The sequence below is a fragment of the Rhinolophus hipposideros genome (assembly GCF_964194185.1).
Source record: "Rhinolophus hipposideros genome assembly, chromosome: 7".
In the NCBI taxonomy this organism is placed as follows: domain Eukaryota; kingdom Metazoa; phylum Chordata; class Mammalia; order Chiroptera; family Rhinolophidae; genus Rhinolophus; species Rhinolophus hipposideros.
Window position 1 is genome coordinate 43,892,100 of NC_138053.1, and position 25,884 is coordinate 43,917,983.

At 32.3% G+C, this 25,884-nt stretch overlaps 1 protein-coding gene across 2 annotated transcripts in view; it reads right to left on the reverse strand.

Moving 5' to 3' along the window:
- The window catches only part of RASA1 (RAS p21 protein activator 1), a 103,483-nt gene that overhangs the window by 52,115 nt on the left and 25,484 nt on the right, over nucleotides 1-25,884 (reverse strand). For both annotated transcript variants that reach the window (XM_081054084.1, XM_081054085.1), the window contains exons 2-6: nucleotides 8,271-8,423; nucleotides 7,146-7,281; nucleotides 6,462-6,532; nucleotides 4,033-4,150; nucleotides 925-956 (exon numbers count right to left, since the gene is read on the reverse strand). In XM_081054084.1, coding sequence (XP_080910210.1) covers nucleotides 925-956; nucleotides 4,033-4,150; nucleotides 6,462-6,532; nucleotides 7,146-7,281; nucleotides 8,271-8,423 — 510 coding nt within the window. The remainder of the gene's footprint in view (nucleotides 1-924; nucleotides 957-4,032; nucleotides 4,151-6,461; nucleotides 6,533-7,145; nucleotides 7,282-8,270; nucleotides 8,424-25,884) is intronic.

Below are 25,884 nucleotides of genomic sequence, written 5' to 3' on the forward strand. Positions count from 1 at the left end.
CATACTTAAGGAAGGGTGGGGAACTAAATTAGGTGACTGCAAGTGGAGTATTCGGTTTAATGTTTTTATGTTCTAACGATTAGAAACAAAATAAGCAAACACTTAAGAGAGGCCAGGCTTAAATTCCATCCACAAATGCTGACAGGAGGCAAGAAAAAAATGTTCTACTGAAAAGACTTTAGAAGATTAACAAACAGTCTATTAAAATAATATAGGTAAAACAGAATTGGAGTTAAGAGTTAAGATCTTTGAAAGAAAACATATATAAATAAATGTCAAAAGGCATGAGAAGGACACTTTAAAAAGATCTTCAAGGACAATAATAAAATTAACGTAAAGCTGAAACTCCACATGGAGTGATTTTCCATAACAGGTTACTGGTTACAACCAATAACTCCTGGAATATAAGAGAAGAACGTGGACAATCATAGGTGAAGTAATACCTACTCTTTGAATTAGTTCTTACAAGATACTTAAAATCAGCCTGAAAAGATTATGAAAAGGAAGTCCTTGCAGAACCTTATTAATAAGATACATAAAAATGATCTTGGGGAAAAGTTCTCTGACCAAAAACAAAAGAAAACCTGAACCATAAAAGGTGTGGAGATGAAAATAAATACTATTAATAAATCAGTAAGAAATCAAGGATGTGAGGAATTGTGACATTCATGTTATTAATGTAATGTTTAATGAAAAGCCTTTAGTTTGGTGATGTAGAGTTATATACAGATATTAAATTACCTTCATTATTTAAAAATAAAACTTTATCACTAGGTCCTTAAGAAAACACTTAGACATCAGTTCCTGAACCAAATAAAAGTCCAAAAAGTATCGGTTTTCTTTTAAAATATTTTTTGGCCAAAGTTATCCAATTAGGAGGTTTATAATCTTCTTTTTTCCTTTTAGCAATTATCACAAACTCACATTTTGCCTTCATGTGGATCTTCTTCCCGGCCCTAAAGAGGAAGACATTAAGACAGTATTTTATATAATTAACTGTAAATCTATTTTTATTAAGAATAAAAATCGCATCTTCAAACATATCTCTATCGTGACCTTCATATTTATTTTAGTATATACAAGAAAAGATGTTTCTGCTCAAGAACTGTCCTTCCAAAACTCTCTCCTTACCCCTCTTCACTTATTATGATTACTCTAACTCAGGCCCTTTTCCTCCCTGTTCTTAAACTATTAGGTTGGTGCAAAAGTAACTGCGATTTTTACAATTATCTTTAACCTTTTAAACATCAATTGCTTTTGCACCAACCTAATATTACAGTAGTCCAACTAGTAATAATTACCTGTGTCCCACCGGGACACTCTAATCTGGATTCATAATTTTTTTTTACCTTTGCCTTACATAAATAAACACCAAACCAAACAAAAGCAAACAATTTTTAAGAACCAAACCTTTAATACCTCCACTGCCTATAAATTCCTCAGTTTACAACCAAAATCTTTTATCGTATGACTCAAGTCTATGTTTCCCATTTCCCACTATCAATTTTCTTTAGGTATCTATATCATGGTCACATATAACTACCTATTTGCTAATCTACATTCTCCCAACACTGTAGCTTGTTCTTTTGGACTTAAAATGTCCTTTCCACTCACTGCTTCCTACCTGTTAGTTAAAACCTAAACCTTCTAGGCAGGATCTGTCTCACATACCACCTCCTCGGTGAGACACCAAGTCCCTAAAACATAAATATAAACTTTTACTTTGAGCAGAAAAAATATCCTTCTCTTACCATCTTTTAACTATAACTTAATCTATTTGATACTTCTCTTATTTAAGATACACCAGTTATTCATTCAACTCTTAGCCATTCTTTGTTAACACCCATCACCACAACCACTAGTGCTAGTACTATGCTGGGCATTTCATTTTCTCTGAGTATATGTTGAACTGTAGTCCTAGTACCCAGCAGTGTCTGGAATTGAGTTTTCACTGAATAATGAGGGAAAGAGTAGAAAGATGGTCTAACTATACATGGTTTACCTCTCTGGTTCTCATTCATTAAATACCTAACTAAAGTAAAATCAAGCACTCACTGATGAATGTCTATTATATTACAAAGCAGTATGCTTTAAAAATTACATAAAAACAAAATGCATTATCATTGCCCAAAAGGAGTTCATCTCCACAACAGAGCTTTATAAAATAAATTTTACACAATGTAATGGAATGCAGAATTAACAAGGTGTGATGGAAACACAAGCAGAAATACTTTAGCCTAAGAGAATCTCGAAATGCATAAAACCGTCTAGCAGGGCAGGAATGTGAAGGAAAAGGAAAAAGAACAGGCAGAGACAATCATTCACTCAACAACATTTAAGGAATACCTACTAATGCCATACACTATTCTAGACAATGGGGATACATTATTGAGTCAGAGACAAAAATCCTCACAGGCTTACATTCTAGAGTTAGGACATAAAAATATAAATGTGACTGGAGAATAATAATTAGAATTTCAGAGTGGGAAATTCCTTAAATCCAACCACCAACTAAATGCCTGAATCTAGACAATTTCCAAATGCTTTTTCAATCTACAAGGAATAACTATGTTCCAATGAAGATTATTCTGTAAAATTATTCTAAATATTAATAGTAAAAATTGTTTATAACTCTAACTTGAAACTAGTCCACTGTTAATTCAAAGTATGACTATATTCATTTTTAGCAGCCACATCACGTTGTTCACTCATACTGAGTTGTTAACTTGTTCTTTTTTCCTTTCCTTGAAATGACGTTTGGTTGTGTCTCCTTATCTTAAACTGGGTTATTTTTTTTCTGTACTCACTGGATAACGTTCATTTATCTTTATTAAAGTTTATCTTGTTAAATTTGACCCAGAATTCTGAGCTTCAGAAAAATTCAAGTATACTGTAATTCCTTGAAATAATCAGAATGGGGGGAGAAAGGGTACAACAGGGGGAGGACGGTTACAGTGGGGAGAGGAATATGCAACATGTTTTTAACTAAGAAATTTTGTAGTAAAACCAACAGAGACAGTAAGACTCTTCAGTTTGAATACTTCTTGGCTACATGAGATAAATCTCTCTCCTACTGTAGAATACAAAATACTAATCTAGGGATTAGGAATTCTACTCTCAGCTCAAATACTAAGTAAGTTACGTGACTATGAATATGGAATGTATCATACCATTTCCTTAACTCCTCCCACTTTTCCTCACCTATCAAGATCTCACTGCCATCATAGACGGACAAGAGAATAGCGGAAAAAAAAAAATTCTCCACTGCCGTCTTCCTGGAACAATATCAGATCATAACATATTTCCAGGTTCATGGCATAATATAACAACAGTAGCTCTGAGGGCTGTAAAAGATAACAGAAAACATTCCATTTCACTGGACAAATCTGAAACGGTGAATTCCAAAATTGTAATATAATGTCTGATATATTTCAGTGATACTGAGTGTTCTAACTGAAATGCAAATGCTGCTGAAATGCTGACCTCTTAACTAAAAATGCACAAACATGATTATTTATACTGTGTGGTAAAGAGTATTGATAATGTATTATGAGATGACAATGAAAACACGAGGAATAGTCAAAACGTAGAACCATGTGATTAATATACGTATCTGTAGCATAACTGAGGTTTCCCAAAGTTATTAGAAGATTATACATATATTTGGGAGATAAAAAATTTGAGATTCCATGATTAGTGTGACATAACATCATTTAAGAGGAAGACCAAGAAGACAAAAAGAAGTAAAAATAATCACAAATGTTAATACATTTCTAATTCTTAGAAACTGACGAAAATCTTCTGAAAATTGGCAGCTATGGATTAAAACATGCTGGCGTGGCTATGTTTTTTACAAATAAATAGCATTTACTAACAGTAAATACATTTTAATGAAAAATTCCTTGTACTTACGAATTGAGGTTTTTCATAGAAAAAATGTATTCATAGCTAATTTCTCTGATTATAGATAAGTAGCACAATTTTACAACATATTTAGAATTCTGAGAATGAGTAGAAAAAAACAAAACTTACCACCTCTTCTACTAGGTCTTCAACAATAAGACCTTGTTCATCTGTTCTTAGATTTGTAACCCACATCCATCCATCTTCTAATTCGTTATGAACAATGAACATATCTCCTTTTAAGAAACTGAAAAGTGATTATGAAATTATTAAAATGAATTAAAAATTTTAAACATGGAAATGTAAGCAATCATGTACTCACCACAGAGATAATATATTGGAAAATGCAAGGCACTAAAATCAAATACCCTAGATTTATTTGTCTTGTTTCTAGTATTATCCACATATAAACCTTTGAAGACACTTAAAAATCTGAATCTTACTTTCCTCATGGGTAAAATGGATTTAATAAAGGTACCTGTACTATGTATATCACTGGATATTGTTAGATTCAAATAGGAATTTTTGTAAACAGTAATTATGTGTATTACAGCTTTGGGCTTTAACTCCAAGAAAACTGAACTTGAAAATTTAAACTTTAATGTTATTCCTCTTTCAGATGTAGGTTAGATATAAAATTATAAACATAAAATTAACTCATTACACATACACAAGCAATAGTTACTTTAAAAAATTATTTTAAATAAACACAATTAGCCTTTCAGTTAATTATAGACTATATTATATCAAAAACTTAACAAGAGGTACTTTCTTGAAGGTTAGTTGTAATGTGGAATCTAAAACTATATATCAATGAATGTTCTGTACTCATTCTGTGTTCAGTAACATCTATTTATCTATCTTATACTTTAAATGGATCTGTGCATAACTTTGTAACATCATCCTTAATCATTTAGAAAATAGTGAGTGGCTCAACTGAGCTATGCAGATCTTCCAGATGTAAACACATTTATACATTATCAAAACATCACATTCTTTAATATTACCATGACTCTTACCAAAAAGTCATTAAGTATTTCAAAAGCTGTCAAACTCCTGATGGCAGGTTTCCAAAACTCCAATTTTTGCTTGAAAGCTTAAATTTTGTTGTTGGCAACAAATACTGCCATTTCCCTTGAAGTAACAGACACTTTGGGGTTTTATTTAAAAAAAAAAAAATGTGTCAAATGTTTGAGTCTGAATAACCATAGTTTACATAAAAATGGTGCACAAAAGCAGAAGCTCCTTCAGCTCTCAACTCATTGCTTTTCCTCAAGACATTGAACTTTAGTATGCAGCAGGTGTTTTATGCGTACTTTCCATTTCATCACACAGAATATTAAAAAGACGTGTAGCCAAGGGTTGAGATTTAGTAAAATAATTTTTTTTAAATGTCTTATCAAGAATATTCTTAAATGCAACTGGCTTGTTTAAACTGCAAGTGTGTGGCAGTGAAGCACACTGTAGAGTTTGGTGCTACTCCCCGGATTTGTGCTAAGGCACTGGCAGTTTCACTGTCCATTGCTTTTATACCATCAGTGTAAATGTCACAGTAAAAGGCAAATGATGTCTTAGTATTAATATAAAATTAGTTTGGATCTCATGGACCCTCTGAAATGGGTCTCAAGGATCCTCCCGGTTATATTGATCACATTTTGAGAACTACTGTCCTATCTGAGAATTAACAAATTATCCAAAATTCCTGAATTTTTAGTTTACAGCTATTCTTTGTTATACACAATTCCTCCCTTCTCTTCCTTTAATTGAATTTTCAAGCTTAAGTCACAAATAAAGGTATGCCAGTAAGAACTAAAAGTTGTTATTTTGAGGACAATCATATAAAAATGGAATTCCTATTTTGAGATTTCTGATACCTGAATCTTTGTTTTATAAAATATTGTATTTCCAGAATGTTGTAATAACCCCCCAAAGTTATTATTATATTTTAAATGCTGCTGTTGATTTCAATGAAAACTATATACTCAGAATCAGTAATTATTCAAAAGCAGCCTTAAAATTTTACCATTAAGAAACAAATTTTCTATTAGAAAGTTAAACAGCTTATAGAAACACACTGATAATTTGATAATTAGCAAATTATATAATAAATCAAATTCTACAGATATAATAAAAACAGAAAAGTACTGTGTTCTATACCATTAATAACACTTAAAATTATTCATCCATCATGTAAAACAGAAGTTTGATCATTATTTGAGTAGCATTTATAGTTGAAACATAATGCCATACAGTAATAAAAATTAAAATAGAGTATAGCATATAACAGAGCTCTCCTTACTTTGTCAGAGATAGTCTAATAACAGCTAAGTTATTTCTCCTGTCATCTTCATTGTGGCCACTCTGATTCCAAATCCAGTCTGAACAGTTAAGCCAACAAAGGAATACTGGAACAATGACTCAATATTAAAGGCACTTTTAACTTTCTGCATGTTATTTCCTCAAATTCTAAAACCTTCTAAGTCCAAGAGCAATAAATTTTCAAAGTCTTTCAAATGACTATTTCAAATGCTGATAAATGAGAATGTGTTATAAAATACCTTATTTCATCAGTATCTGGTACTTTCGTGTAAGGCAGAATGGCTCGAACACGCCTTCTATCTTCTACTGGCTAGAAACCATAAAATATGATTTACAAAAGATAAATAACCTTTTTATGTCAAAGTCAAATCAGGTATGTCCACACAAAGTGAAAGCCAATAAAAATCCACATTATAAACTCTACAGGATCATTCAAACTATTTTTCACTGAGACCCTAAGTACTCAAAGCCTAGAAATGTTTGTTTTCTTAATTCTTTTAACCACATAACCAATATGTTTTTATCGAGGAATATGAATGATTATTGAATTTGAAATAAGCTATATGGAACATATAAATTCACATTTCTCTGATGATATGCAAGGCATTTCAGAATCTTGAAGCAACTTCAGCATTTAGCACTATATCAGTAATTACTCTCATCCATTCAAAAATATTTATGTTATCACCTACAGCATTATAAAAAAGCAAGTAACTTAAATACAAAATTACAGAAAAATTACTTTTTCTTTCTTTAAAGAAGTTATCAGTTTTGCTCTCATAGTATAACCAGAATTAAAATTTAATACAATAAATACTTCAATTATATTAAATAAACATCACAAGAAAGTGAACTAGAGCTAACCCAATTAGTAAAGAGAAATAATAAAATTTTGAAAGACATTTTATTCAAGTTTTACTTGCCTCTGGCGGTGCAACTGGATAAAGCAATTTTTCTCCTTTAAGCAAACAGGAAACATGACTGTAATAACCTATTAGATCTGACAGTGAAGAAAAACGTCTTCCACCAATGTAGTAATCTCCACACATAGCAATAATCCTATTTGTACAATAAAAAAATCAGTATAACAAAAACCTTTAGACAATTTTGAAGACCAATTTCCATAAAGAAATTATAAATAATTTTCAATACTCATTTAACTATAACCTGTATTAAAATACCACTTGTTAATATCTTTACCTTATGCTAATTACTTCAAATTATTTCTTTTAAAAATATATATGTATGCAACTGATATAACATATCACACATACCTCAATTACAGAAGTCATTAAAATATTTGTGAATCTAGCCTCAGAAACCTTTTCTCATTTTTCATATTTAAGACTAACAATTTTAGTAAGTTTTCTCTGGCTAAAAGTAGCTTACAGATCTCTTCAAACGTTTACACAGGGTATAATAATAATTTCACATTCTACATGTGGTATGACAATATTATTATTAAAGCTTACTGTAAAATCTAAATCAAGGGTATACAAAACCATTTTATCAGTTAACATAATAGGCACTAGATGATTTTTTTCAACCTCTCCCCTAAAAATAAAATTGAATAAAATATGTAAATACATTTACACATACAGACTTTTATATTTGTACTTGAAAATTTGCATGCCCATTTAATTGAAATGAGCGTTTGCAAAGAGTTTCAGAACAGTGAAGTTAAAATGAATTAAAGGGCACACACCTTGACTCTTAAAAATTGTTTCCTGTATTTTCTGTTACTCCGTATTTCCACTTTACCACTCCAAGTTTCCTTGTAATGTAAAAAGTTTACACTTTATACTTTAAAGTGATAATTATATTTGGGATTAGCACAGTAATGCCCAATAATAATACTGTTTTGAAACAAAATGTAAACATTCAACGTCTACTCTAAATCTCTGACTAAATCATTTAATTGAAAACACATCTCTTTTTCCATCATTTAAATGTCAGTGAGTCATTCACCTTTATTAAAGCTGGGATTTTTATTAATAGTACAGCAAAAGAGCTATATTGTGTAGCCTATAATAGGAATAAAGACTTACCTAAAATGGTTGACAACATTTGTCAAGCTAAGAAATGAAAGCACAAAGGACCCTGGCCTCCGATCACTCTCTCTTATAAGGTAACTGCCGGACTTCCCTGCCTGTCTGAGGCGCTCTTCTGCCATAGTTCTATCAAGCTTTCCATGATACCACCTAAGTGGAAAAAAAATAACAGATTAGAATAAAAATAGCAATCATTAAAATTACCACTGATAATTGAAAAACATACTACTAGAAGTTATAAATACCTACATGTAACTTAAACATTTATATTTTATAAATACATAATTTGATTCTAATTTTAACTCAATTGTTTTTAACTCCTCGGTCTCTCAAAAAAAATTCATTTACTCAGTTTACAATTTTTTTCTATAAGCTCAAGCCTAATCATCGCACATATGAACGAACCCCTTCCATTTCTGCCCATCTCTTCTACCTCCAGGACTGTTTATCTGTTCAAGATACAAACACTTACTACAATCAAATCATTACTTAGAAAAATAAGAGTAAGATTGGCAAATGGAAACAAATGATTAATTTATTACTTCTCTATGAACTAAAAATCTGAGATCTGACATAACAGGGCACATGGTACCTGTAAGAATATAAAACTTTATTCCATTTTACTGTTTCACCCTAAAATAGGAAAATAGAATGGTGCTGTCTGATGGCTACTGTTTTTATTTCCTATTTCTACATAAAACTGATTTTTTCCCTTTGGTCTTAACATTATCTACTCCATAACCACACATTTGCACTCAACTCCTCAAACTTATTTAACAAACATATGGAAAATAAATAATACCTTTCTCCTTTCAACTTTTCTGCTCTCAGTTTAACAATATTCTACCTACCATACTACCAGATGATCTTGCTTAAAATGGCTGTAACTCTAGCATCATCCATGCTATCAATCTATACCGATAAAAGCCTCATGAATTGATATGAACAGAAGCAATTTAGAAATAGACTGGAATTTTCATATGCTCATGGCAACAAATCTACAAAGTAATTTTTTTGAAATATTTTTGCACTTTTAATATGTTAGTCATCCAAACTTACCCTTTGTTAACTGTTATCTAATTTGAAACCTTCAGAGGAAAACAATAAACATTCATATTACATTGATATATTTAATATCTAGTGATAAGTCAGTCAAAACTACTAAACTACTATGACTTTTTTTGTAAGCTGGTTGTAATGAAAGCTTACTACTCTTGACTCCTTAATTTATTTAAAGAAAAACTCAAAATTTCTTGAAATAATTATTTTTAGTTTTCTTCTAAAAACGAACCCATTTATTTGGAGGTCTGTGCATAAGACTGAAATAAAATAATGAAAAACTTAATCATGAAGCTTCATTATAATTTCATAGGAAAAATATAATTATAAACTGTTAGAAGAAGGGAAAGAACAATCAACACTGCATTCCTCCAAAATTCTGGTCTCAGTTCAACCATTACCTTTGAGGCTATTGACAAGTAAATTTAACTTTCAAGAGCTTTTTTTTTTTTTAATCTAAAAGGAAAAGTTTATACTAATAATCATTAAACTTCCTTGAAGAGCTAAAATTTAATAATATACAAGTATAATCAGGACAAAATTTTGAAATTCCAGGCTACAAGTTTATTTAGTTTTGAAAATATATGGGACATCCTTAGAATATAAAACTGGTACATTCTACATTACCTAAACCAGTGGAGCTATGCCAGAGAACAGATTTACACATCAAACAAGGTCAAAATTAAGGATAATTCTAAGTGAACTTCCTATTTTTGTGTACGTGATGCATGTTGTATTTTATTCAAAATGTCAAGATTTTATTTCCATCTTATGAACTCACCACGAGATGATAAAGAGGGGCATGAGGCGTTACACAATTAGTAATTTACAGTAAGTACCTGACTAAAGATCTGCACCGATACATAAGAGGTATATTTGTGGTTTCTAGTTCTCAAATCTATGCACTTTCCGTAAGAATTTAGTATTAAAATGGGTATTCAGTTCAAGATAGACATTAATCTAAATAAACAACTTTGTTTCCTGAATATTAGTGGTTCCCTTCCACCAAAAAGCTCATAAGCTTCAAACACAAAAAGTACAACATTTTAATTATTGATTACGATTATAAACTGAAACTAAATTATCCATCTATATAGGTTTATAAATACAGATGTAGTTGGGTCTGATCCTCAAAAAGTGTTAAACCATTCCACTATTACAAGTATCAGGCTGTTCTAGAAAAAAAAATTGAATGGTCTTAAAACTCAAGATTTCTCGAATTATCCTTATTGTTTACTTCAAATTATGAAGGTGAATCATAGTGACAAAAATAAGTATATGCACAGATATTTTAAAGTTATTATTGAAACATAATTTTAAAGTTATTATTGAAACATAAAAAGCACTTCAATTAAAACTTATATAATCTTTATCCCATTCAAAAACTTGGAAGTCAAAAAAATACTTAGCATCATACTAGATAAAAGTAATCATTTTATTTAAATTGCATATAGCATCATGATATGCAGCTGAAACTAATGTTTTATGAATAAATCACAAATCCAATGTGGTATCAATTGATTCAAATATTTCATCGATTTATAGAGCCTAAGTAAAGCTCTATATCCATTATATCCACTGAGTACCAGTCCTTGAATCTACTTTCAAACAATGTCTCTCAATCTTTTTTTTAACCTTTGATCTTTTTGATTAACATAAAAATTTCACCTATCAGGAGATGGAGAGTCCCGAGGTGGCGATTTCTCATAAAGAATCATAATATATTCTATTTTACCCCAGCAGCCAAGAGAATGCTGTTTATCTTCCTGAAATCTGTAATATAATTCATTTCACGTGAAAAATAACGTGGAGTATGCCTTCTCCAAACATATATCCCTGTACCAAAGCAACAACACTGCCTAAGAGGAGACACTTTCCTAGTGGATATTTGTCTAAAAGATTCAATTTAATAAAAATGCTACACTTTCACTGTTCAAATACAGTAGCACCACACAAGAAAATGAAAAAAAATTATCCACATTATTTCTCTAACTTTTGATAGTCAAAACTTTATTATATGTCATTAGTGGTAGTTTTGCTGACGATTATTTTCATCAATAAGTGAAAAAAAGCAAACAAGGAAACAACTGGAATTTAAATACTTCAAAAGAACACAGACTAAAGTGTCATATTAGGGGTGTAAAGATATTCTAAGTGTAATATGAGATTACCAAATATTTATGGGCTAAATAACCAAAATTAAACTTTTTACTCTGCTTATATTTGCAGCAATTATAACTCACAGACTGAGCATGACACATACTAATATTAATTATAAAACTGTTGAATGAAGAACTGTCAAATCATAAAACATAATGTTAGAAAAGGCTTTAGAAGTCCAGTTCGACTTCCCTGCTACTGTAAAAAAAAGCAAAAAAAAAAACTTCTTTGATGCCCACAATAAGCAAGTTCTGAACTTTGAGGACTACTGTGTTTGTCTTAAAGGATATGAAAAAACTTTAGGCTGATGGAGTTCAAAGAAAGACGGCTATACTGACATAACCTAAACTTCTCCAAAAGAGACTAAGCCGACTGGTGAGACTAAAACTTACCAGAAACTGTCTCTATAATTATGGTCAAGTCACTACATTTTGTACCTCATTACCATCACTTGTAAAATAGGGAAAACAATATCCATCTCAACCTCAGAATAAATTAAACATTGGTCCTAAACTCCTTCAAATAAAAATACAAAAAACGAAAAAGTACTACATAGGCTATAGCATAGTGCAATGGCTAAGAACATATCATAACATCTAAGATGAAACTACTTATTGAATAAATCAATAAAAGAGATAAGTTGGACAAGTTATAGGAACCATTTGACTTTTAAATTTGGAATCACATATATGTTTTTTATACATATATGTAGCATACTGCTAGAGCACATTTTAGGGGCCTAACAGGGCCTTCGTGCTTTTTAGTCAATCTCACCTGATCAGGAACAATCACATAGAAATCTGTATTTAGAATATAGAAATCTATATTTAAAATTTAGACTATAGAAAACAACTGGTCTGAATATAGACAGACACTTCATTCAAACTACACAATTATTTAAAACTAACTTGACCGTCTTAAATGGAAACTGTCGGCTACAGTAGAAAACGATTAAAATCGTGCTACCATCAACAGACTTCCTTCGAAAAAGGAAACTAAAATTGAAGTTCCCAGCAGACCACTTTTACTTTCCACTATGCTCTTCCTTTTAGACAAGTCACTGACAGGCCACAGGGTTCTTACAAAAAATATATAAATGCAGAAATCCAATAGCCAAAAAAAATCTCTTCTGTCATCAGAATCACTGATTCTGGGACTCTCTCTGTGCTTGATCATACTACAAACTTCTAAAGTTTTTCTGTAACTCTCAAAGATGCTAATCAGATTTTCTTACACATGCTTGTCCTTTCTGAAATTAAATTGGTTACTTCAGGTTATTAAGACATATAAATATAAATTTGCTAAAACTACTATATTTTCCTAAATTACCCATACTTCCTTTTAACATAGTTCCTACAGTACTACAGTCTTAGATGATGGTTAGGAAAAAGAAATTGAGTTCTTAAGGTGAAGAGGAAAGTAAAGATAACTTATACTAAGTGACTAAATTTGGTCTTTTTTTCCATATCACTATGAAGAGAGACCAAATTTTGGCTACTAGTAAATTCACTTACCAACCACTAGGCTAAGCATAATAGGTGTAATACCCCTCAGATCAACTACATCACTTAAACTTGAGAAGAAACACTCACATGTATATTTGTGCATTCAGGCAAATGTCAAGCGTGAGTGTATATGTATTTAGTTAAATACATCAGGTCAAATCAGCTCAAGGGAAGAACAGAAATTCTATTCCTGTTGCCACAGCTAACAACACATATTTAGAATCCAAAAGACGTTTTTGTCTGGGGAAATATTTAGAAAGAAACAGCACTGTCACATATTTTATCCACCCCAAAATTCAGTCCACTGAAAGACTTATACACGAAAGGCTTATATAAGCAAAAGTTTATAAAGAAATGAACTCAAACTAACCCTCATTCTCACTACCTTTAACTCCCATCGCCCAAGAAAACAGACAATGAAGAATAGAAAAAGCCACAATTTCCAAAAATGTTACGCACTAATCAAATGTTTTAAAAAAATAAGAAAAAGGAAAAGCACAATCCCTACTAGCAGGAGGTTAACATCAGTTCCTGCCTCACATCCTTAATCTCTTATATCTATGTAATTTCATTCCTCAAAAACTACCAATTCTTACAGTTGAGTTTTTCTTAGAACTTCAACAATTATAGTGTCATAACACTAAGTGCATGAAAGTAGGACAAGAAAATCACTTGTGGCCATCTGGTCCAATGCACTGCTGCAACATACCATGTTTCCCCGAAAATAAGACCTAGCTGGACAATTAGCTCTAATGCATCTTTTGCAGCAAAAATTAATATCAGACCCGGTTTTATGTTATTTTCTGTTACATTATGTTATGTTACATTACTTTATATTATATAAGACCCGGTCTTATTTTACTATAAGACCGAGTCATATTAATTTTTGCTCCAAAAAGACACATTAGAGCTGACTGTCCGGCTAGATCTTATTTTGGGGAAAACACAATAGGTGTAAACTACCTTGAAGCAATCCTTTACTTAAAAACTGTTGGGTTTTTTTTTTCCTCTTTTTTTAAATTTCACAGTATAATGATTCAGTGGCTACCCTATTGCAGCTAAAAATTTTGTAACCTGTTATTTTAAGATATATACCTTTAAAACACCAAATCTGAAGTTTAAAAGGAAAGTTAAGTCTAACATTGCCTTTTATTTAGTCCATCTCCAATAAACTATATGTGACGCATTGTGCTACACAGTAGAAAACAAGTTAACACCACAAACACCACGACATAGAAGTTCATGATCTAGTGGAGAATAAAGACAAAACAGGCAATCTAGTACCATAAGTACTAGAATGTGGGGGCATACGGAAAACTATCACTCTTAGGATTCTAGAATGTATTTCCTGAAAAAAAAACATGGTTAAATGGAAACCTAAATAAAAGATGAGTAGCAACTAAATAAGACAAAGCAAGGGACTGAGAAGGTAAGAAAGTTATCAAAGGCAGAGAGAAAAAGTACAGGCAAAAAAAAAGTTTATATACAGATATAGGAACTTAAGAATATTCTAAACTTTCAAAATATACTTTTATAAGTCTAATTTTTATCAGATGAAATGGAAAGAATGTAAGCTTTTCAATTAGACTAGACTTATAACCTTAATTGCTGAATTTCTTTCAGTTCCTCAAACAGATGTCTCAAAGAACATTTTAAAAATTCAAAATGTTCTGATCTATCCTCTCATCTGGTCCCAGCAATAAACCTACCGGGGGGGCTGGGGATGGGTTTTATGTAATAGCACTCAAAGTTCACCACATGCCCATTTTTCTCCTTTTGTCTCCTATATCCCCACCAAATTACATTTGTTCATTCAACAAATCTTTTTTAAGTACCTGCTATATTTTAGGCACTCTTTTATTAGACATTAGTTTTATCCCTCTGTGCTTCTCAAGGTATTTTTCCTATATAACATTTTTTTTTTATAAAAACGTAAAGATTATGAAATTTAGTCAAAAGTCACCCTACAACTAAAGGCGTTTCCTAAGAATTTGTTTCCTTAGAATTGTCTATGTCTTTATTTATTCTTACTCATGGAAGTATCAGCACCTCTTCAGCTAAAACTATAACCTCTATGAGGATAATCCCCAAATTATTCTCTTTAAACCTGGCTTTCCTCCTAAGATTCAGGCCTAAGTTAACAAGTACCTCCTAAGAATCTTCATCTTAAGGTGAATATATCCAAATATAAAAAATTAGCAATTACCCCTACAAACTCATACACACATAAACATACACACATCCCTCTTCCTCTTTATTCCTCTATATTGTTAATGGCCCCAGCATCCTTCCTAGTGTTCAGGCTCAAAATTACTGCCAATTTATATACTGCATCTCTAACATCACTGGAGATACAATATACAAATTATTCTCTAGTTTTCCATTCCCTCATTGATTCCGCTAGTTCAGGCCCTCTTTTCCTCTCGTACTGTTTCAACTCTTCCTACAACTGTGGAAAGATTCATCTTTCTAACAGGCTTTTCCTAAACCATAGGCTTAATCATTTCACTCTAATAACTCAAAAGTCTACAAATGGCTGTCTATCCATTACCAAATGAAGCATTCAAAAGCCACAACAAAATGCTCCAATCTACCTTTGAGGGAGAGAAGTGCAGAATTTAGAGAAAGATAAACAAGAAAAAGACGCTTAGGTTTTGAAGTATTACGTTTATGATTGGCAAATTTAACAGTTTGTCTACTGCTGACTTGGAAATCAGAATGAACTCTTCACTGACTTTTGAAAAGCTGATTATTTTTTCACAACTCGTTTTTACACTTCTTCAAGTACATTATGAAACCAATAGGTCCACAATAAAATAACCACAGTATCCATCCTGAGAAAGAATTATTCTCCAGGTAGGTACCGTGGCCAGAACAATTATACCTTAGCATCTGTTAAAAGCAGGAGAGCTAAGACACAAGCTAACAATTATTTCTCATATTTCCTTTAAATTTATATTTTTCTAGCTTGTCTTTTCAAATAAATAGTCTTTTCAAATAAATGTATCTGGTCTCAAGACATTCTAACACAACGAAATTAAACATTAATAAACTCTTTGAAATTTATCCACAAAAATGTCAGCTTAAAATGTGCAACTTGGATAGATTTGAATATCTATTGTCTTAATTTTTTTCTAAACTTTAATGAAATTACAAATAAACTGAATTACAAATAAATTATCTAAGAAGCCTAGAAAATTTTGACTAAAATTTTGAACTTTCACTAATAAGAAACAAAGGATCAGCCTATACATTCATTTTTTAAAATTAGGTTTATTTTTCACCTGTAGTGTACTCTATCTTATATCAACATTGCTTCTTAAGTAAAACAAATAATCATAAATGCTAGGAAGTATTTAATTTGCTTGATTACTAATATATAAAAACAATAGAAAAAAAAAAAAGACTTTCAAGCTGTTACTTCCTGTTTAATAGTACCATGTTTCACCCAAAATAAGACCTAGCTGGACCATCGCTCTAATGCGTCTTTTGGAGCAAAAATTAATATAAGACCCGGTATTATATTATACCCGGAATTATGTATTATGTATTATTATGTATTACATATATACCTGGTCTTATATTAAAATTAAGACCGGATCTTATATTAATTTTTGCTCCAAAAGACACATTAGAGCTGATGGTCTGGCTAGGTCTTATTTTCGGGAAAACACGGTACATAAAATATAATACAAGCAGCAGTTATTCCACCCTTTCACATGTTAAGCATTCTAACATAAGCTATCAAACAGTATGCTGTACTTACTCCGGACTGAGGTGTTCTCTGAAAACCCCACAAGACAGCATATTTCTTTAAAAACAAAAGATTTTTGAAAAGGAAGCTTTTGCCTATTAGTCATTAATAAGAACTGCAACATAATTCTGTACTTATTTATGAACACAGTGAATATGAAAATCAGAATATATCCATTTTAATTTAAAACTTTGTATTTTAAATCATTTGGAAACATCATTCTGCCTAGCTCCTAAATATAATGTCCTGAAAAACTGGTATAATATTCAAGAAGATTTTGTTTCAGATTTCCAAAACAAAAATGGGTGCACGCCACGTGTGTAATCTTGGTCAAGTATCCATCCTACTCATCTGGTGTCATGATATTGAGTATTTACCAGTGTAACTCATTCCTCTCTCTCCAGTCAGCATTTAAAGACAGACCCACATTTCCAATAGCTGCTGGACCTTTCAATCTGGGTATCCCAACAGACGACTCAAATCCAACACATCAAAAACAATGACCTCATCACCATTATTCCCACATCCCTTCTCCTAACCTCTTCTTTCTCTCCTGCTTCTCATCTTTACTTACATCCTATCAATCCACTCACCTGAGCTATCAGGTAGAACCATATATTGTTTTTTAAGGTCAAAAAGCAATGACATGTTTCAACCTATTGGAAACCTCTCATCAGTATCCCTGACTTATTCCTCTATGTTTCTTTCATATACAATCAGTCAAAAAGCCTTAAAATTCCAAATTCTCACACCTTTTTATCTATCTAATCTTTTCCTTTCCCACTCTCAATATCCTTCCTCATCATGTGTAGCAATTCCTGCGACAGGTCTTCTAGATTCAGTGCTCTTCCATTTCCTTATACGTCTGTAATAATACCTTCAGAAACAGCTATACCTAAATCACAACTCAAAAACTGAGAAGTCCCAGTCCCATTGCTTACAAAATAAAATCCAAACTACTGGCATAGCATTTAGTAGTTTTTATGACTTCTTCATTCTCCACAGGACTATTTGTTACTTCTAAAACATATCAAGCATGCATTTTCAAGCCTCTACCTCTTTGATCATCATTTCTTTTCATCTGAAATGCCCTTATTGCCATGTTCTTCACTGCCTAGCTCAAGTGACATTTCCTTGATCCTCTGGTCATAATTAATTTTTTTCTACCATGCTCCCAGATTATTTCTTATACTTTTTTTGGGCATTTTATCTTATCTGTAATATAAGTCAGTCATTTTCACATCTGTTTTCTCCATTAAATTGAAAGGTACTTGAAGATATTGATACTTGAAGATATTTAAGTCATCTTCACAATTCTTTCGCCCCACTTGTCACAATGCTTTGAACACAGTAGTCATCAACAGGTGGAAGGCTGAGAAAAACAAATTAGTCAAAAATCCCTGCCTACACTAAAATTCTAGTCATAATCCCTTACTGGAATCCATGTGTTTGGCCAAACTGGGATAATGCTTTGCATTCTCCAGAGGAAACTATTTCCTCAACCTGCATTGTCCTCCCACTCCCATTCTAGAGACCTTTTAATCACTCTGCCCTCCAGGGAATACCTCTGCCACTAGGTAGAGCTAAAATTCCAGCTCCTCAAAGGAATCAGCTAAAGACCACTCTTGCCTTAAGTGATCTTTTAAATCTAAAAACCACCTAGCATATATAGTGCTTTGTGATCACATCACTTTCTTTAGAAAAAAATAAGCAGAAATATTAGTTCTCTCACATGGATACATGACCCTCCCCTACACCAAATTCACATAATATTAGCTACCTATACAGCTTGCTGACACTCAGAGAAAACACTCAGACTCACATTCCCTCTCTGGGATCTCTTTCTCTCCCCAGTTCCAACCTCCTGGTTTCTGAGAAATAAATTTATTTTTTGAAGAACCTGGCCTAGTCAAACATTGCCTGGATTATTCCATGGTGAGCACTTGAAGCATGGTCGAAATATCTTTCAAGTATTTTTTTTCACATTAGAACCGAGAGTCATTCTCAGATGGCAAAAGCTATAAGATGCAAGGTCAAAGAAAGTGTTTTTGATTGTCTATTAGGTTTTCAACCACTTAGAAGAGCCAATCTATTACAAGAAAGAATGAGGCTAACAGAACCAGATAAAAGAGATGAAAACGGCAATTCACAATAGCATTCAAACTCCTAGTTTAAGTTCTCTCTGAGATCCGTTACAAACCTCCTGTTCCCTTAGTTTAGCTATTCGCCTCATCCTTTCATGACTTCTAGACCAGCTTTTTGGTCTTTAGGTACTTTTATGTGTTTAGAAAATTACTGGACCCCAAATAAATGTTTATGTGAGGTGTATCTATCAATATTAATGGTGTTAAAAATTAAAACTAAGAACATTTAAAATGTTTACGATTGATTTTAACACAAAATAGAATTATTGTTAATATGGAAAACATTTTTTATGTAAGATAACTATTTTCAAAAAAAAATTAGTGAAAAGAGTAGCATTATTTTACATTTGTATACAAATCTTTAATAGCTAACTTAATAGACAACAGCTGGATTCTCCTATCTGTTTCTGTGTTGACCAGTTGCTCTATATAATTTTGTTTCATAGTATAGGAAGACTGATTGATACTTAATGTAGTTACTTAAAAGTCAGATGAAAAATAGAATCTCACTATACCTATAAACATTTTGTACTCTGCTCTGTTAAAATTCACCGGTCTTTTATTCATTCATGCATATTTTGTAGGATCATGCAATAGTCATTTTGCAATACTGGTTCACTAAGCTACGAAAATCTTTCAAGTGTTAATATGTTTTATAACATTAAAACACCAAATTCTTTATATCACCACAATGCAGTAAAGGAGGCCTGGGTTGTCCAACCTCTCCACATCTGGCCATTACCCAGCTCCTGGGAGAAAACCTCTAAGCCCTTAAAATATCCAGCCCAATAAAAATGCCTTTGTTTACTGAGAACCATGGGCATGCCAGATCATTTATAGTAACAATGGGATTTGTGGTGGGAGCCACATAGTATTATCAATTTGACTTCTGGAGTCAAACTGATGAAGTAACTAAGGTAAGCCACATGGGGGCTCCAGATCTACATGAACAACCTCCACTAAACATTCTGGACACCAAGGCTCAGGTGAGCTTTCCTGGTTGGAAATACTTCATTCACATTGTCACACATTATTAGAGAATTAAGCACTGTCTATATGACTCTACTGGGAGTGAACAACTAGAAGGTTGCAAACATGGGTGTCATGACTCTTTTCAGATAGTAGGTGTAACCTTGAAGAAAAAGTGGCCTGACCTGGGCTTTGGTGGGTAAAAGCAAAAAATAAAAAGCACCACAGATCTATATTATATATCCTTTCTAGGTAACCACTGCTTTTTTCTAGAGTTCGGCATAAAAGGACTAATTTTTTAATCTTGTTTTATTTTTTTGTTTTAGTGTTGCTAATTCTAGTTATAATAGTTGCACATGTGAAAAACATACCTATATGTAGTTTATGGACTGGCAGCATTTCAAATAAATGATATACTGAAATATAGACCTGAAATTTTTTTGAGCGGTTTTATCAATTGACATTTTTTTCTTAGCCCAAGAAAAGAATCTGAATATTTTTTGTTGTTGCTAATTTTTTTATTATTATTATTTTATTGGGGAAGAGGAACAGGACTTCATTGGGGAAGTGTGTACTTCCAGGCCTTTTTTCCAAGTTAAGTTTTTGTTCCTTTCAATCTTAGTTGTGTAGGGTGCCGTTCAGCTTCAAGTTGTTGTCCTTTCAGTCTTAGTTGTGGAGGGCACAGCTCAGCTCCAGGTACAGTTGCCGTTTCTAGTTGCAGGGTGCACAGCCCATCATCCCTTGCGGGACTCGAGGAATTGAACTGTCAACCTTGTGGTTGAGAGGATGCACTCCAACCAACTGAGCCATCCGGGAGGCAGCTCAGCTCAAGGTGAAGTGTTCAATCTTAGTTGCGGGGGGCAGAGCCCACCATCCCTTGCGGGACTCAAGGAGTTGAACCGGCAACCTTGTGGTTGAGAGCCCACTGGCCCACGTGGGAATCGAACCGGCAGCCTTCTTAGTTAGGAGCATGGAGCTCTAACCGCCTGAGCCACCGAGGCCGGCCCTGGTTTTTTTTTTTTTTAATTATACCTTGTGACATTAGATTTGTTCTTTTAAATATGTTAGGGATTTGAATATAACTATAGTACTTTATTGCTGTATTATTAGAACTTCTAGGAGCATAGAAATAATTCTTCACAAATGATTTAGTTCTTTTGAAAAAAATAAGCTGCAAAAATATTTGTTAAACTATACTTAGTTTGTAAATGAGTGTAGCTTATAAAGGTATAAAGTTTATAGTATGCAATTTTTTCCCAAATATAAAAATTATTTGAATGAAGCGTTAAAATTTAACAGTGCCATATAAATCTTTTCCCAAAATATATCATATCTATACCTACACACCCACATCATCATCATCATCGGAAAAGTCACTAAGTATTGAGGAATCTCTCAAAATAGCAGTTGCAAATTCAAGGTTTACAAAATTTTGATTTTTTACTTGAAGGCTCAAATTTTGCTTGAAAGCACCAAATACTGTCAGTTGTTTTCCTTAGAGTCTCACTGTGCTCTTTTTCAAGAAAATGTATGTTAAATACTCAAGTCTGACTAACCATAGTTTGCCTGTCAGTAATTCTTTATAGTAAAAATGTTGTCATAAAAGCAGCTAGTTCAACTCTCAACTCAGATAATCAACACAACTGCTTTTCCTTAAGGTAATGTACTTAGAGATGCAGCATGTGTATTTTATGTGTATTTTCCATTTTGCCACTCAGAATATTAAAAAAAGGCATACACTCAAGGATTGCAACTTGTTAAATTTTTAATGCTTTATCAAAGACATTCTTAATTGAAACTGGCTTTTTTCTTTTGCTCTTAGTAAGTGTATGGTAGTGATGAATATAATGGTGCTACTACACTAATTTATAGTAAAGTACCAGAAACTTTACTCCCCATTGCTTTGCACCACCAGCACAAATGTCAACGAAGTGAAAATAGCACGTAATGGCTTAGTATTCTGAAAACTGTTTTGATTTTACAGACCTCCTGAAAGGGTCTCAAAGAACTCTAGGGTTAAGAACCAATACCCTAGTCAAAATAGACTAGAAGAGTCTATGAATCCAGGGAAGCTATTCCAACATCTTTCTTCAACAGTCTCTGTTAAGCCTGTCACCTTTATATGGAATACTAGGCCACCAATATTATACACAAAATTTTAATTCTTTCCTCTATTTCTTTATGCCAAGCCCACCCAGCCTCCATTATTTACGAATTCTGGGTTGCCATTGTTTTTATATAAGATCAAAGCTGTTATAAAGGACGTTATTTCCAAATCATTAATTCAAATGTTATTTTACTCAGGTTTCAGATTTTTTTTAACTTCCTATAGCTTTGACATCTTTCTTCTGCTTACTAATATTTTGATGATCAATTCCACTCTCTTTAGATTACTAATTTTTCTTTAGTTGAATCATAGGCTTATGGAGTTCTTTAAAATTATTTAAAAATTCCTTAGTTTTTCCTGATGGTTTGGTATGTTCCCTACCTTTAACATAATTTCAGCAATTAATTAGGAATGTCTTATTTACAGATCACATCCACCTGGGACATGAATCATCCGTTTGTCCAATGTATCCATGCTGTATAAACTACCTGCCCATTAGTCACTTAATAGCCATATTAGTTATCAAATTGACTATCGTGGTATCACAGTGCTTGTGTTCAAGTCACCCTTATTTTACCTGATAATGGTCCCAAAATATAAGAGTAGTGATGCTGGCAATTTGGAAATGCTGAAGAGAAACCATAAAGTGTTTCCTTTCAGTGAAAAGGTGAATACAGCAAAATGAGATATTTTGATAGAGACCATATTTGAGTATCTTTTATTATAGTATGTTGCTGTAATTGTTCTATTTTATTATGGTTAGTCACTTACTGTACCTAATTTATAAGTTAAACTTTATCATAGGCATGTATGTATAGAAAAAAAAGCACAGTACATAAAGGGTTTGGTACGATCCACGGTTTCAGACATCCACTGGAGTTGTTGGAACGTATCCTCCGTTGATAAGGGAGGACTACCGCACACCACATAGATAGCTACATAACTACTTAAAAGAATAAGGTAGTTCAAACATATGCAAGCACACAAATATATGCTCAATGAGTCCTATCCTGACTACCCTACATAATATTGCACCCTCCCTCTGGCACTACCAATATTTATTACGTTTGTCTTTCTCCTTCCAGCAAAATGTAACTTTCAAAGGAGCAGGTATCCTTTTCTAGCAAAATGTAACCTTTAAAGAATAGGTATCCTCTGGTATCTATCTGTTTATATATTTATCCTAAGCATCTAGGTACAGTGTCTGGTACAACATAGGTTCTCAAAAAATTATCTGTTAAATAAATATACAATAAAATAATAAATCGTGGTCATTAGAAATATAACTTAAGAAGTGACAGCTAGTGGTAGAGGGGATTTTTTAAACTAAAGAATAACTTTTTATAACTCTTTATACATATCGCATTTTTCCCTTTATCAAATATATATGGCGTACCAGAAAACTTAAAAATCTTACCATTCATAACCACCATATATATTTACTAACAAATATATACATATCTAATAAGGATGGTTCCTACTAAGAACAGTGAGATTAGGGAGATAGGAAGGAATGGAAACTTTTTTGTGTATTGTTCCTTCCCCCCCCCCCCCCCCCCCCCCCGCCCAGAGGTACTCGTGTAATATTTGTAACACTATTTGTAGCAGAGTAATCCCCCTCACGACAAGAATTAGAAAAGGCAAATAAAATACAAGTGTAAAAATAGAAATTTGTTCATTTAAAGCCATTCAAGAGTTGCTAAGGCAATCAGAATTTCAAGAGCCAAAATTTCAGAAAAAGTAGATTGCAACTCAGCAGCCACTTTGCTATTATTTCCCCCTCAGTGAATTTGCCTGTTGGGGTCACAAATAAGAGGGTGAGAATTCCTGCAAAAAAACCCAAGTGTTCTGCCTGAGTCCTCCTAGGAGGAAAACAATCCAGGAGAGCTTTTGGCAGTCTTGCAAAGCTGATGAAACACATTAAGTAGAGACTTGAAGGGCCAGAATTCCAGTCATAAAGGAGAGACAGAGAACAGAACCACCAACTGAACAAGTTTTCCTCTAGAGACATTTACTGAATTCAGAAACTATAGAAATAACACACTCAGCAAAGACTGCATAGCAAAATGGAGTATTTGAAAATTTTGTGATTAAAATGATTTGACTGCATTCTATCTGGTAAGCAGAGGGTCAGCCATCCTCTTTAGCAAATTATCATTCAGATCCTCAATAAATTTTCAAATACGATGTCTGGCATTTAATTAAAAATTAACAGCATGCCAACAGGCAGGACCCAATAAAAGAAGACAAACAAGCAAAAATATAAAAATAAAGGTATAATATAAAAACTTCTGGAAAAAATCAAAAGTTGGTTGTTGGAGACACTAATAAAATCAACAGATTCTAGCAAGCCTGATCAAAGGAAGAAAAATGTCACGAATTATCAATTTCAGACACAGGCAATAAACTTGAAATTAATAGAAATCTTAACAATTCAAGAAAATGTAGAAAAAGATAAAGATGACATTTAACCAGAAAATTAGAATAATTAAAAAGTAACCAAATTTATAAAATTAAGAACTAAGTATATGAGAATAACAGCAGATTAGACATATATATTTTAAAAAGCTAATAAATGGTCAACTTTCACAAAAATATACTTACTGAAGCACAAAAATAAAGTGGAATAGAAAATACAGGAAAGAGCAAAAAGTGAATGGCACATAACTTTTAAAAAGTGTTTAACATATATGTGGAGTCTCAGAAGGAGAGAAAGAGAATCGAAAAAAAGCAAAAGCTGAAGGGAAAATGGCCAAGAATTTTCCAAACACAATGAAAGCTATCAACCCAAAGATTCAAGAAACTCAGTATACACCAAGCGACCAAGTGAAGAGAAAGAAAGAAAAAAAAGAAAGCCACCTAAGTACACCACAGTAAAAAAGTTAAAAACAAAAGACAAGACCAAATTTTAAAAGTAGTCCGAACAAAAAGACATTATCTTCAAAGAAATAACAATAAAAATTTTTGCTGACTTTGCAACAGAAATACTGGAAGCCTAAGAGAGTGCATTATCTTCACATTTCTGAAAAGAAATTAACTGCAAGTCTAGAATTTTATGTCCAGAAACAATAGCTTTCAAAAAAAAAACTAGCGTATTTTCAGATAAACGAAAAATAGCAAGCAAATTTTTACCAGTAGATGTTTACCAAAGAAATACTAATTATACAGACAAAAAAAAAAAAATTTCCCAGAAAAACATGGAAATGTAGTATAAAATAAAAATAAATACATGGGTAACTCTAAATAAACACTTTGTATAAAACAATATCTAATAAGTATTTAAATCATATGTACAATGAAAAATCCAGGACAATAATGTAAAAGGCAGAAATGTAAGTAGATTTTAAGTGTCCTAAGGCACTGTTAGGGAAGTGGTGAAAGTAAATATTTTCAATAGACTGCAGTAAGTCAAAGAAATGTTTTGTAATCTCCAAGACAACCACTGAAAGATACAGATTGGTAGAATGGATAAAAAAATAAAACACATTTATAAGAGATACATCTTAAATTGAAAAACACAGCAAGATTGAGGGTAAAAGAAATGGAAAAAGTTATACCACGCTAGCACTGATCAAAAGAAAAACTGATGTCAGACAAACTTGATTTTAAGGCAAGAAGAACTTAATATTAAAGATAGTAAAGGGCATTTCAAAATAATATAGGGACCATTAACCTAACAGTGCATATGCCCAATAATGTAACGTGAAAATATAAACCACAGTAGTTTAGAAAACTAACATACTTCTTATAATAGTTGATAAAAGAAGCAAACAAAAGAAAAAATCGATATACAACTATTTGAAAATTAAACAACATACTTCTTAACTCTTCAATTAAAGAAATCACAATGGAAAAGTATTTAAATGAATATTAATGAAGATAGGACATATAAAAGTTGTGACATGCAGCTGCA